At 41.0% G+C, this 15,379-nt stretch overlaps 1 protein-coding gene across 1 annotated transcript in view; it reads right to left on the bottom strand.

Annotated features, from left to right (window-relative positions):
- The window catches only part of cnksr3 (cnksr family member 3), a 49,875-nt gene that overhangs the window by 1,149 nt on the left and 33,347 nt on the right, over positions 1 to 15,379 (bottom strand). The window contains exons 7-18 of the mRNA XM_070849850.1: positions 15,117 to 15,176; positions 14,923 to 14,991; positions 13,898 to 14,057; positions 11,461 to 11,578; positions 11,151 to 11,332; positions 10,204 to 10,290; positions 9,463 to 9,759; positions 3,118 to 3,290; positions 2,196 to 2,269; positions 1,985 to 2,056; positions 1,197 to 1,252; positions 813 to 1,097 (exon numbers count right to left, since the gene is read on the bottom strand). Coding sequence (XP_070705951.1) covers positions 813 to 1,097; positions 1,197 to 1,252; positions 1,985 to 2,056; positions 2,196 to 2,269; positions 3,118 to 3,290; positions 9,463 to 9,759; positions 10,204 to 10,290; positions 11,151 to 11,332; positions 11,461 to 11,578; positions 13,898 to 14,057; positions 14,923 to 14,991; positions 15,117 to 15,176 — 1,633 coding nt within the window. The remainder of the gene's footprint in view (positions 1 to 812; positions 1,098 to 1,196; positions 1,253 to 1,984; positions 2,057 to 2,195; positions 2,270 to 3,117; positions 3,291 to 9,462; positions 9,760 to 10,203; positions 10,291 to 11,150; positions 11,333 to 11,460; positions 11,579 to 13,897; positions 14,058 to 14,922; positions 14,992 to 15,116; positions 15,177 to 15,379) is intronic.

Genomic DNA, 15,379 nt, shown 5'->3' with positions numbered 1-15,379 from the left:
CCAGTGATTTGGCATTACACTCACAATGGAAGACAACAGTAAGAAAACTGAAGGACCACCAACACACACTGCTACCCTGTCAAAACCTGGTGACTAATGTGTCCTGGACTCCACATCAGCAGGTTTTCTGTATCAGATGTCCAGATATCCTCTAAAGTATTTATTCTACTATTAAAACGTTGGATTGGACCTTTAATCCGACACAGTTGGTGCCTTTAAACATAATTTTTTTTTAGACAGGGTTTTTTTTTTTTAAAGTGCACATTATATTTCAAATATTTTCACCTCTTTATTGTGTCTCATCAGCACTTTACAACAGGGAGCTGAAGGTTAAATCGCTCTCCTCACAGTCACCAGACTTCATTGACAAAACCAGTCATTTAACCTTGCTGAACACAGCAGTTGCCAGTCTGGTTTCTGTGACTTTGGTGTTTCGATGTGTTAGTTCTGATCTGAACTAACCCTTTAAAACACAATAACACACAAAAGAAACAACAAAAACAACAACAAATTGAGGCAGCGGTGGATCAGCAGCTCCTGTGGTCTGAGAAGTAAAATCACTGTTTTTCTCCATAGAGTCTGGTGGCTTGGAAGAAAGCCTAGATGAATATAATTGCTTTAGTTCCCAGTCAGAAAGGGCCATCTGAGGACAATGTAAAGTGGTGAAAACACCCAAAATATAGTGAATTTTTAAAACTTTTTTGTTGGAATTCGCAGTATTAGTCCCCAACAAGTGGAATCACACACTGCTGTGCAAAATCGATGGAGTTCCCCTTTAAAAGCAGGGGTTGTCATGGTAACCATGTGCTTACCGACGGCAACATCCTCTCCTCCCTCCTCTCCGACATGGACCAGAGGGACGGGCAGCCCTCTATCAGCTCCACCGGGCCCAGGAAGGTCCAGCCAGGACAGGTGCTCATCATCCGCTGAGGCGCTTCTTCTCCTTCTTCTTCTTATGTTTCTGCTTAAAGCCGCAGGCTCCGAGGTGCTTCTTCTTCTGCTACTGGGGGCCAGTGCCGCTTCCTCTTTAGGCTCCAGAGAGCAGGAGGTGGACACACACTCATCGGGCTCCTGATCGCTGCCCTCGCTGTAGCACTCTGCACATGGAGAGGCAACACAAGTACAACATTAACAACAATAAGGCAAATAAAATAAGAAAAAAACGGTCTTACAAAGGAAGAAAAACACTGTTTGACCTTCAGTGTCGATCAGGTCACATGACTTGGCCGCCTCCGACAGTTTACTGATCCACCTGCAAACAGATAATCTGCCTTAAATTCTACATTTAATTCAACATTTGGAACCACTTATGTTTTTTTACATCACAGCACAAAACAAGATGTAAACAAAACTCTGAAAAATATATTTAACTGCCCCCAAATTTGTGTTTATACACAAGAAATATATATACATATATTTTAATGGGGAGATATAAGGTACTTATCCATAGTTAGTGTCCTCCAGTTAAGAGAAGCCATCACTCCTCACTTCAAAGCCACCAGACTCCATTCACAAAAACAGTCATTTTACACAGGAGTTGATGGTTGGCAGCTGCCTCCATCAGTTGGTTAGTTTGAGTTATTGTGCGACTTTGGCGTTTTAAACGGCGAGTTCAGATTCGACCGAATGTGTTAGTTCACCAATCGAGGCAGTAGGAGCACAACAAACTCCAGTGTTCAACCGCATAAGATGATGATGAAAGATGATGAAAAATGATGTTTTTATCAATGGAGTCTGGTGGCTATGAAGATGGAAAAGGCTGTCTGATGACGATGTAAAGCTGTGAAAATATTCTAAATATAGCGTATACTTAAACACTTAAACACTTATAAAATCTATAAAGCTATATTTTATACTGCTCTGTCATAACCATTAATCTAATATTTCATTATTCTTTCACCCTAAAAGTGACATCCTGATTAAATTAAGTATTTACAGAATATAAATCCTTGCAGCATCACAGTACAGAATATTAAATACTCACTTGTTCCTGTCTGTGAAGCTCTCTGCAGCGATGAAGAGGGTCACAACCAGCGGGTGACTGGCTGTTAAAGCACTGAAACAACACAGAGCGGCTCATAAATACTCTTGAACAGAGTTTAGAACATATTTCTCATTTCTCACCACCATAACTGAGTGTTTTCGGTTGGAGTAACACAACCAGGAGAAGAACAACAATAAAAAACATGTCGTACTGTTTCTTCTTGCACTGTTTGGCCTGTTCGATGGTGAAGCCAGACAGGTTGATGAATCCTTCTGCTTTCTCAGCCTGCAGAGAAGAGAAACAACACCTCGAGTTCCTGTGTGATCTGTGTGATAGACTCTCACAGGATGCATTCGATGCACTAAAAGAGCTTGTTTGATCCACTGACAGGCTCAGAGTGTTATTCTAAGTGTGTGACAGCATCATGGAAAGGATCCCTACAGAGAGAGACCTGGAAGATCCTTTTGGTTTAACCACAAACAGCCGTTATATCGCTCTCTGCACACACACCAGACTCCATTGACAAAAACAGGGATTTTACCTCACAGAATAGGGGAGTTGCTAGGCTAGTTACTGTTACTTTGATATTTTAATGCATTTGTTCTGATCTGAAAGAACACTTTAAAACACAACAAAGTCACACAGTGACACAAACAAACTAAATGATCCAGGCAGCGGTAGCCCAGCAACCCCCGTGATCTGAGAATTAAATTTAGAGGTTTTTTTAATGGAGTCTGGTGGTTTTGAAAAGAAAGATATAACAGCTGTGTGTGGCTAAACTAAAAGCATGTTAAAGGCATGTTCCCTTTCAAAATGAAGCTCCAAACAATGGGGCTCTATGGGAAACAACAAATGACTAAAATGTAGGTGTAATTGATGCTTGATCGACTTTGTGATGTGATGAAACTGCATTATTCAAACAAGCCAGTCAGAACTGGCACTTTGGTGACGTTACAACAGGAGAAAACTAATAATGATTTTTGTCTGTGTTTAGTAGATGTAATCACGCTCTTCTTCTCTTCTGTAAGTCAGGTGTTTCTCTTCTGAGTTGAATGAGTTGAACCCATGTTTCTGGATCTGATTGGCAACAGGTGAAGTGCTCATCATGTGAGACCACGTGGCCAAAGACTCACCATCTTGTCGGTGTACCAGTACAGGGAGCTCTTCTGCAGGACAAACCAGTATCTCTTCCATTTGCTGCCCAGGAAGCTGCGGCCCTCCTTCCTGCGGTGAAGCCAGCCCTGACAGTCCACCTCACCCAGATCTTTGACCGAAATCCGCCGCCGACTCATGGCTGCAGTAGGACCTAAAGGTGGCAAGTGCAGACAGTTAAAGACATAGGTGCATGTAAAGTACTTAAAAACCTTTATGCCTCATTTGCTGTGAGTCATAACTCAGTCAAGTTTGAACACAAACACACAAAACACATATTTCAGTGGGACTGAATCTACAGAGATGCTTTTTGTTTTTTTGATTCAAAACCACCAGACTCCATTCACAAAAACCACAATTTAACCTCACAGACCAGTGGAGCTGCTAGGCTAGTTGCTGTGACTTTGATGTTTAAATGTGTTTCTACTAATCCAAACTAACTTTTTAAAACATCACATTCACACATCAATATCTTTGATAACCATTGCTAATAAACATCCATAAATCAGCAGAGAATTCACAGAGAAAAAGACCGTCCTTATGAATCCAGAACTTGCCTGAGAATCATCACATTTTAAAATTTTCTTCCATGTCAAAGTAACGCAGTGCTATTATTTTCTAAATTAGTAGGTGCATCACAAACAGGGACTGCTAATTGCTAATTCGGCATACTTTTAATAGTATTTATCTAAAGTTAAATCTCACATAATTAACCCCCAAATTATAAAAAAAACGCACATCTTATTAGTTACTTCTCTATTGATTTAATTTGTGCATGCTAAAACTGAGGGGACTAGAAGTATTTGTGGTGGTCAACATCAAAAAACACATTTAAAAATGTCAAATTTAACATGTCATTATATTTTAACTGTGCCGTTACTGTACAGGATTCACATATTTGCTTTCAGAGACAGGAAACCTTAAAAAGACGTCTTACCTGCTGCAGTCCGGGCGTCCAGCAGTCTGGCGTTTGTGTGTGCAGCAGAGGAGGAACTAGAGTTTGTCAGTGCTGCTTGTGAGAATCTATATGACTGACCGACAAACAGACCACAGAGTGAATATCACACTCAGACATGCATGCTTATACCCCACCGTCCTTCCTGTTTCACATGCTCTTCACAACCCTTCTCATCTGTTCTGTTTCTCAGCTCACAAACTTCCTCCTTGTTGTCTGGACAGTAAAACATTTCTGCCGCCTAGAAGAGGCCCCACTGAGACTTGAGGTCGTGTGTTTGACCTCAGACAAGCTCCACACATCTGTCTGTTAATGACACCACGGCTGGAAAATTAAGATTTCTCTGCAAAAATAAAATAAACTTACTGTAACTACCATAACTGCCATGCAGCAGAAGGTGTTGCTGCATGCAGGCTTGATTTCACGGCAACACTTTGCACCAGACTTCATTTAAAAATCTGTTAATTTTTCTCTGCAAACTGACAAAGAAACAACAGGGACTGAAAAGAACTCCCTCAGTGGAGATAAACACCTCAACAATCATGAGCACAGCACTCTGAATGATGATGAAACTTGAAACTATAAACTAGTTTGTCTGAAACACTGAAGTTGCTGATTTGGCAGAACTTATTTGTTGAGGTAAATGATGTTGTCCACTAGATGGCGCCATCACGCTGGTTATTCAGACTTGAACTCAACCCACAAGAGCCCACAGGTGTCACAGGTGTCACAGGTGTCACAGACCTTTTAAATGTTCTGGAAATGTCCCTTTACAGCTTTATCCAGAAGCTACTGAACATCCTGGTGCAGTCATGTGACCCAGTGACCGTTTCTAAAATGGTGGTCTGCCTGATTAACGCCTGTGAAAACAACCAGCTGATTTTAAATAGTTTTTGTTATTAAAAGGTGAGTTTCAGACAATTTAACAACTCTAATATTGTCCTAGATTATATTAATCTTATCAGATCTTGGGCAGTCTCAGTAGTATCTCAAAAATAAGATCAGAAACGTGCTCCTCGTGCTCCATTCAGTCTGTTTTATGTCCCCCATCACTTTACTTAAAGGAGAAAAGGGCTCTTATGGGTTAAATTTAAAAAAAGGTCAACATCAGCAGCTTGGAAGTCATTATTATTATTAGTTGCACTGGTTCCCCTTTTTTTTATTATATATTTATAGATGCTGACGTGGAAGGTTTCTCAGTTTGAGGGTTTATATCACACACTTGGTCACTTCTACTTGAACTGCTCCTTTATTATTGCTATATACATATGTACACATACACATATGTATATAAATAAGGCATGTTAAGGATAGTGGGTGTGCTTCTGGAACAACATATGAAGAGATTATACAGCACATGAACGTGTGTAATGACACTGAATAATAACTTGTTTAGTGCACTCATGGTAATTAGCACCAATTAACACTTCTATTTTCATAAATTCACACAACTTCCCTTTTTTTTTTTTACCTTAATTGGTCATTAACTTCTCTTTCTTCGACTCTTTTTTAACAGAAAGGCCATTTATTACTTACTTTTTACAGCACATGAAGAAACTTTAAGTCCCAAAACCAAAACCATCTAAAATCACTTTCTCTGCCTTTAACTCTCTTAATCAATGATAATTAGAGCTCCATCATGTGGCATCACCTTCGCTGTGGGTGATTGGTGGAAGAAAAAAAGAAAAAAAACAATCGATTAAACAACCAATCAGAGGCAGAGGACACAGAACAGTCCCGCCCTCTCATTCAGTGGCTTTGAGTAGTTCAAAAAGTGAATTAAATTAAATGTTTAACTTCTAAAGCTTGTCCTAAAAAATCTGTTTCGATATTATTTATTTTTCTGTTAATCAGATTTATGCACTGAAATAAAACATATTCCTGCAGATTAGTTCACATAAACAGTTTTTGTTTCATAAAATGTCTTTTGTGGATTAACTCGTACTGGAAATTATTCTTTATTTTAGAAATACACTAAAGAAACCAGGTGCTTTCAACGTGTATTTTCTTTCCACTTTGTCTAAAACGTCTTTTGTGCCTAATCAACGTTATTTTACTAGATAGAAAACTCAAATCTTTCAAAATGAATTGCACTTTATTTTTTATATTTTTCACAAGTTACAAAGCATCATAGAGGCATCATTTGGCACAGCTGTGGAATAATTCAGGTTTTCATGGTGAAAACCAGTTTAACAAGATACTTAACAGGACAAAACAGATTCATAATATGATGCGTGTAGTTTGGAGAAACGATACAAACAGGATTTTCCATCTTTAAGTGAGACTATGTAACTTTTGCCAAGCAGGAGCTTCTGTTGCCTACATTTCCCATGATTCTCTTCAGCCTTGTTAGGTGATCCCACTAAGAGTGAGTGACATGGGAAAGTTTGCTAACGTTTAGCCACCATAAGCTAAGATCAGATAAGGGTTTAACCTCTAAATCCAAATTTAATTTATATGTTTTTATTTAAAAGTTACATAGTCTTTCACTTCAGATTGAAATGTTATGCTCAGGAACCAAAAATTCTAAACTCTTCAAATGTTAAAAGTTATCCAGTAACAAGAACAGAACGTTGCCTTTCTGATATTTACAGTTTCATTTACACTCATATGATCTTTTGTACAAGCTTTCAAAACTCTTGCATAATGTCTGTTAATATAAAGTCACCTAACATGAATCAGAAACACTCTTTGCAAAAGAAATAAAGATCTTTGAGGAAGCGTGAGGAGCTTCTCAGACCGAAAACATCAGAGGATCCACGACGCTTCCCTGAGGAACTCCTTCAGGAGGTTTTTGTTAACCGTAGATGAAGAAACCTCAAACAAAAAGGGGGCTCTTCAAAGAACCTCTAGAGGATCCACTGAGGTTTTTTTTAAGTGCAGTAAACCACACCTGAAACACTTATCAGTTATTTTTACCTGAAATTTTAAGCAGCTTCCAGCAGAAAAACTCAACCAAGTGACGGCAGCAAGTTTTCAGAATGAACTCAAATGCAGGTTTGAGTTTAAAATTGATAAATTTAAGGTTGAAATCTCTTAACGCCAACACATTATTTTGGAGTTAAGCGCTTAAATGTCACTCTAAAACCAAAATATAAGCAAAATGTGAAAAACTGTGAGCTTCACCAGCCTCTGAGGGTTTATATGTTTGAGCCACACATTTGATAGTTGTTAAAGGAAGACATCATTTAGTAACGACTTTAAGGCTGCCTTCTTAAAATGTATGTAAGTCATAAAAAAATCATGTTGGTAAATATATTTGTGTTGATTAACATGTTATTAATCTTGTTATACATGCTTCCTTTGACTATTAAAGCATTTTGTTACTGTATTTTATCTGATTATTTATTATAAAAACACTTTTTTTTGTTATTACTGTTGTAACAAGACTTGTGTGAAGCTCCTGAATAATTTAGTGACAATGTTGAGCTCTTGTATTTGTATTTTCTTACCTACTCATAAACTGATATTACACTCTGAAAAGCACACACACTTTTTTTTTTTAGATAAAGGGCTGGAATTTGGTCTGCAGTGATAAAATAATAAAAAAAACCAAATCAATAAAACGTATTTACAAACCGTTCTGTCCAGATAAACTACAGTAAAGGTCTGGAGGCACAAACGGCTCCTGAGATTGAGAGGAAAACACAAGCTGTGATATTTTATTTAGAAACGCTTCAGAAACAAACTGAGGTTTGATTAATTTGCTCTTTGAATCTGAACTTTGATGTCACGGCCTTGATTCTCTAAAATCATGAGATTTAGATTTTATTGATTCTAATTCTGCTAATTGATTCTTTTCATGTAACATGAGGAATAAAAAGACGCCAAAACATCTACTGAAAACAAAAACCAGCTTCATTTTCAGCTAATTCCGGCGTCCATAAACAGAAACTGTGAGGTATTTTTTTTGCGGCTCTTTCCTGTTTCTGTGCACAAGATGAATGTTGAATGTTTTTCCACTTTATGGAAGATCAGCAGGTCTAAACATCGTTACCCAGATGTTGTTTTCAGCATTCAAAAAGCAACATTTAAAACTGTGTTAGTTAACTAATTCCCAGTTTATATATTCACCACAAACTGGTTCAAAGTCAGAACTGGCACAGATATTTCCATACTTTTTTCCTAAAGCTTTCAGAGGCTAAATTCATGTCTTCTGAAGTGTTGTTACGGCTTAAAGACAGGTGTGTTTGAGATGCTTCAGGTGTTTGTCATATCACGCTGACATGTGTTGGGATTTTCCAGCTCTAATTAACTGACATTGCTGACAGCAGGCAGTGAACTCAAGGCTTTAAAAGTACCGAGAGATACGACCAAACATGTCTGTCATGTCCTGAACTGGATCCCAGTTCACCTCAAGTGGTCCACAAACTGGATTAAGTGGCTAAATCGGAAGATTATCAGTTTAATCTTCTGTTTTTCTAAATGCTTGGAGCTAGCATCAGCATGCTAAGTGTTCACAGTGACAGTGCTAACATGATTATGTTCAGGTGGTGTAATGTTTACCATCAATGCTTTAGCATGTTAGCATGCTAACATTTGCTAATTAGCATAAAAAGCAAAGTACAGCTGAGGCTGCTGGGAATATGATAATGAGTCTCTCTGCCCGCTCTGGTTTCCTCTCTGATCACAGCCAGCATCACTGATGGATGTGGTTGGGTGTTTTGTTGCACCTGTAACCTCACCTGACAGTGATGTCACCGGGTCCTGGAGTACACCTGGACCTTAAACCACTGGAGTTACTGTTAAAAGTAGTTCACAGCTGGAAGGATGGTCTATATGAAAGTGGTGCTATCTGATCAGAAAACAGAGAAAAGGGGCTTTGATATTCACTTTTACTAAAAAGGTAGAAAACGTACAATAAGCAGAATAAACCGCACCGCTGTCCTCACCAGCTGGTGGCCTCTTCCTCCTCCATCAACTGTGTTCTGGTTCACAGAAGTAGCCACGAATGTCTGTTAAAATCGTTTTCTAATGGCGGGCAGACAAAAAACGCAGACGTGTACTTGGTGGAGTGGAACGAGCGGGGAGCTGTGGGATCAACTACCCACGTTGTAATGATACAAAGCTGGTTGAAAATCTGGAAAGTTTCCCTTTAAATGGAAATTTAAACTGATGAACATCACCGTGGACCTCCTCGTATGAAGAGATGTCGCTTTGCTTTCTTCTTGCTCTTTGAGTTTTTGAGTTTTTTCGGTGATTCGTTCCAGAAGTTGGTCTTCCGTGAATTCACTTTTGAAATTGACATTTGGAAAAAACCTTTTTTCCCTGTCGACATCCTGAGCTTCGAACTGAGAAAGCGTGACCTCCTGCAGGAGCCAGACGAGGAGAATTTGTCTTATCTGATGAAGTCAAAGCCTCCATCAGTGGCTGAGCAGCCGGAGACGAGCCAGCCAGCCGCCGAGCAGCGACGTCGACTGTTTGTTTATGGCCAGAGGAGGAGAAACGGCGGCAGAGGTGGAGGCGGCCGACTTCTTTGACGCCGCTTCCTGGTAGGGGATGGTTGCGCTGCTGTGCAGGTCGGCGTTGATGAAGCACTGGCTGCCTCTGATGTGGTCGACGCCGCGGACAGACGGGTGTCCTCGGTACGGTAGAGGGAAACACGCCTCCTCCTCTGCGATGGTGCTGATTCCCTCGTTACTCAGATACCTGTGCAGGACGTCCTGCCCTGTTCGGGAGGCGAGACGGAAACAAGAGTTAACTGGATCGGTGCCTCTGTGCTCGTATGGAGCAAAGACCCTAACTTTCCCCTAATAATCTGAATAAATCAGGATATAAAAGTGTAACGTAACCTACTGAGCCTGATCAAAGGTCAAGCAAGTTAATTCTATTGTTAGTCTCGCTTCAGTGGAAAACTGTCCACCTTAATGTGTCTTTGTTTAACTTCTCTGAGTTGAAAATCCATTAACACACACACACACACACACACACAGTTTCGTCAAGGTGACGCGCTCTAAGAAATCAGCAGCTCTCACGTCAGTTAATAATCAACGAGGTAAAAATCCAAAGCACTCAGCCCGTCCCGCCACGCTTTGACCTCGGCTGTTAATGAGACAGACGGGCGGCCATTGCTGATAACGGTGAGATTACAGGCGACAGGTGGAGCGCTTACCTTTCCTCCCCTGAGCCCCCGGTCTGGAGGACAGGTCGGACACACCTGAAAATGACTCCACCGGCATGGAGACGGGCCGAGGTTTACCTGGAAAACACCAGGACACAACAAAAGTTGAAGAGCTTTCTACAGGACGCAGAGGCAGATTTGGGTTTAGTTCAGGGGAGGAGAATATTTTATGTTAAAGGACAACAACAGTATTTTCAAACCTGGATCCTAGTTGTACATATTTTGGCTTCTAAATAACTGGTGGGTACCAAAAAAGAGCTTGTTTGATCCACTGACAGGCTCAGAGTGTTATTCTAAGTGTGTGACAGCATCATGGAAAGGATCCCTACAGAGAGAGACCTGGAAGATCCTTTTGGTTTAACCACAAACAGCTGTTATATCGCTCTCTGCACACACACCAGACTCCATTGACAAAAACAGGAATTCTGCTGCTGGTCTACTGCTCCCTTAAACAGTTATTTGTGTTATTGTGTGTTGTAAAATATTGTACTGGATCAGATCTAACCCTTCAAAAACACATAAGTTTCACAGTAAGAAAAACAAACTAACTAATCCAGGCAGCCGCAGACCAGCAGCTCCTGCGTTCTGTGAGCTAAAATCCCTGTTTTTGTGAATGGAGTCTGGTGTGTGTGCAGAGAGCGATATAACGGCTGTTTGTGGTTAAACCAAAAGGATCTTCCAGGTCTCTCTCTGTAGGGATCCTTTCCATGATGCTGTCACACACTTAGAATAACACTCTGAGCCTGTCAGTGGATCAAACAAGCTCTTTTAGTGGACCTACTTGTCCCAAAGGATCATGTTGTAACCAATGCCGTCTGTTGTGCAGCTGCTGACTGAGGTGATCTACTGGATCAATTCCAAAAGTGTTTTATTTTCCCCATTATCTTTTTATCCTTTATTTCCTTTAGTGGGTACAGAGCAGTGGCTGTTACACTCACCGCGTGAAGAGGAGCGCTGTCTAAGGCACACGGGGATCGGCTGGTTGAGTTCAGGTGGAGGGTTGACGGACGCCTTTTTGTCATCAGCAGCAGAGAAGCGTCGCCGCATGTCTGCGTCCAGACACGAGTTCGGAGACTTCGGCCTCATTTTCACACCAGGAGACACGTTCATGTTCGCGTCACTGCAGAGAGGAACAGGAGAGGAGGAGAAGAAGAGGAAGAGGAGGAGGAGGAGAAGGAGGGTCACTCAGACGGCATTAAATGAGGATAAATCAGAGAAAACTGAGTGAACTCTCAGTCTGCTACTCACAGTGGTACGTAAGGTGCTGCAGGGGGAGGAGGGACGTACAAATCCAATATGGTCGTCTTCCCTCTCTTCCCTGGAGCGTCTGAGATTTCTGGCTGATGAGATTTGTAGAGCGCCGGAGCTCCCTGAGAGGTCCGAACACAACGAGGGAAGAGAGAGTAAACTGAGTATAACTTGAACTGAAAGGAAACACATGTTCTGTAACTCCTCCTGAACAGAGTCTCTGTTGAGGTTTTAACAACACTTCCGTCACACAGCAGACTGCAGAGGTGTTTATCATAAAACAACAGTAGGACGTTTCAGCTCGAGAGGAGAAACGGACGACTGAGCTCTCCTGCTTCCTTCCTCACCTCCAAAGACTTTGGATTTCTAGAAACGCAGGAGCTTCAACTCAGCTCGTTTTCTGCTTCGTCTGCATCACAAAAGGAGTTTAAGATAGAAACACGTGTTCCCCGGCTGACTAAAGATGTTTCTAAACTTTTATTTGAAAAATAAGTCAGACTGTACATGTAGTGTGTGTGTGTGTGTGTGTGTGTGTGTGTGTGTGTGTGTGTGTGTGTGTGTGTGTGTGTGTGTGTGTGTGTGTGTCACAGTCTGATCACTAGATCTTCCTCTGAGCCACAGAACTCCGGAAACCACGAAAAACACACTATTAAGCCTCATTGTTACACTGGGTGACGTCTTCCTTCATCACCATGAACACACACACATTGTGGTTTTTATTCTGACTCAGCCCCACACACACACACACACACACACACACACACACACACACACACACACACCGTCCTGCTGCTCCAAACACTCCCTACAGCACCAAATGTGGATCAATCCGCCGCTGAAAATAGTCCCCCAACAAATGCAGCATTTCAAAATAGACAAAAGAGACGTAGAAATGTAAAGTATCAGGATTAAGATGTTTTTTTTTTTTTCATATACTACATTTGCTTGATGTTCCACTGGAAGGTGACGTGACGGCGAGGGGCATTTAAGACGCCCATCTTCCCTGAACACACACTTCCTGGACCCCCGAAGGCCGTTTGGCGAATTCATAATTGTCACATTGTGGAGCAGCGAATGAGTCACCTTCCAAAGATGTCTCACATCAACGCAGCCTCGTGCCTGGAGTGTTTCCTATCAACTGTCAGGAGAAGACAAGAAGGGATCCATTGTTCCCGCACACACACCTCAGCAGAGCAGCAGACTGGGTGGCTGCTGTGTTTTCTGCTTGGATTGCTGATAAATAGAAACGGCTTCACTAAAAGCAGCGATGACAGGAGCTTTATTTACCCAGAGGAGGGTTAGTGAAGCAGCCTGGGGGTATGGTTACATCAACCTCTTTCTTTATACACGTTTTTAATTTGTGCATGAATAAAAAAATACTGCAAAAAAACATAATAAAACACAATGTTGGACATATTACAGCCTTATAAAGTTGATTCACAGACAACATTAGTGTTCTTTTAGCTCTGGTTTGGCCTCCACCGACTCCTGAGAACAAATATCGGCCTCTTTAGCTGCTAAATGCTCCACTATGTTCTCCAGTTCGTCTCCAACTGTGTTGTAGACGAAGCTGAAGGTCGATGAGAGCAGCTGGACTGAACAGTAAAGTTGTGGTAGAATATGTATAATTATCTGATGGTTAATATGACCGATATCAGGATATTTATCGTTATCTGATCATTAATATGACCGATATCAGGATATTTATCGTGATCTGATCGTTAATATGACCGATATCAGGATATTTATCGTTATCTGATCATTAATATGACCGATATCAGGATATTTATCGTTATCTGATCATTAATATGACCGATATCAGGATATTTATCATTATCTGATCGTTAATGACCGATACCAGGATATTTATCATTATCTGATCGTTAATATGACCGATATCAGGATATTTATCGTTATCTGATCGTTAATGACCGATATCAGGATATTTATCATTATCTGATCGTTAATATGACCGATATCGTGATATTTATCGTGATCTGATCGTTAATATGACCGATATCATGATATTTATCGTTATCTGATCGTTAATATGACCGATATCAGGATATTTATCATTATCTGATCGTTAATATCACCGATATCATGATATTTATCGTTATCTGATCGTTAATATGACCGATATCAGGATATTTATCATTATCTGATCGTTAATATGACTGATATCGTGATATTTATCGTTATCTGATCGTTAATATGACCGATATCAGGATATTTAACATTATCTGATCATTAATATGACCGATATCGTGATATTTAGCGTTATCTGATCATTAATATGACCGATATCGTGATATTTATCGTTATCTGATCGTTAATGACCGATATCAGGATATTTATCGTTATCTGATCATTAATATGACCGATATCGTGATATTTATCGTTATCTGACGTTTAAACCCGACGGGCCGTCAGTCACGGCGGCTCACCTGTACGCGCGGCGGTCTCCAGCGCAGGTTTTTCAGCGGAGCAGGTGCGAAGCCGCCGGATATCCCGGACGGCCTCTTCTTCACCACCAGGACGACGCCCGCTGACTCCGCCCTCAGCTTCTCCACCAGGTGCTTCAGCTGCCAGCCCACCTGGACCAATCAGAGGCCAGAACCAGAGTCTTTACCAACAAATGTGACTGTGGCTAAGAGCCACCGAATGTCCTTTAAAATATCAAAAAACATCACATGTATTGACCAAACTGAAACACAAAATAATCAAGTACATTTAAAGGAATAGTTCACATTTTGGGAAACACGCTTTTTTGCTTGTGTCCTTTTGAAAATATCAAAATATTTGAAATCAGCTTTTTAAATTTTTCCCACAAGTGTGTTAAATTTCATTAGAAAAGATGGAATAGATTTAGAGTTTAGTTTATAAAAGTGAAGCCCTTAAAGCTGCGTTCTCTCTAATGTCCAGCACGACTCCACCGACGTCTGATTGGATGGAAGTCAATGAGAAAACGATTCCTCCTGATTCATCAGCTCAGTGAACGTTCTCCTGATGAGTTTCTGCTCTCAGTCTCTAGTTCACAGTCTTCTTCAGCACAGCAGGACGTTCATTTAGTAAATTATGGTCCCATTTAGAGGAAGATACACCAGGAAGAGGGGGGCGGGGCTACCTGCTCACTGACCAATCAGAGGAGGTCTTTGTGGAACGAACGTCACGCCTACAAAAAACCAAGATGGCAGCATTCGAGGCTTCAAAACGGCGATCCACAAACCAACAGGTGACATCACCGTGGTTACATCCACTTCTTAAATACAGTCTATGAGCTATTCGGCCTAAGCTAAGCTAAGCTAAGCTAAGCTAATCTAACTGGCTGGAGCCTCGTCTTTACCGAACACACACATTTGAGACGTTGATCTTCTCGTCTGGCTCCCAGCATGAAAAGCTAATGAGCTTATTCCCAAAATGTGGAACTGTTCCTTTAAAGCGAAGACCCTTTTGACTCACCACCGTCTGCTTGTTGACCTGAATGACTTCATCTCCAGCGTGAATCCTCTGGGTTTTATCTGCAGGAGACTGAGGAGCACGATCACAGCGTTTCAGTCTCATTAGAAGCTAAACAGAAACATCTCACTGTTTTTAAAACCAGGAAATCTTTTATATTTTCACCCCAAGTCCAGAAAAAGTGACGAAGAACTCACATTCTCTGTTGTTCCCGTGATGACGTGAAGCCCGTCGTAGGTGGATTTGATGTAAATACCCTGGAAGATTGAACACAGTTGAATGTATATGTGACTCTTCTATATAAATACCCTGACGTGGTTCCTCTGTAATTCCTTGCTGCAGTGGTGGTGGCTGTGGGGTTTTTCTTCTTGGACCTACATCTGTTTCTGTTTTCGCTGATTGTGGTTCATGGTGCAGCCCTAAAATACCTGTTAGTGTTTCTCGGGGGAAGTCGGAGTTG

Source organism: Pempheris klunzingeri, chromosome 18, assembly GCF_042242105.1.
Source record: "Pempheris klunzingeri isolate RE-2024b chromosome 18, fPemKlu1.hap1, whole genome shotgun sequence".
Taxonomy (NCBI): domain Eukaryota; kingdom Metazoa; phylum Chordata; class Actinopteri; order Acropomatiformes; family Pempheridae; genus Pempheris; species Pempheris klunzingeri.
Note: the sequence above shows the minus strand (reverse complement) of the source record. Positions and strands in the feature narration are given on the sequence as shown.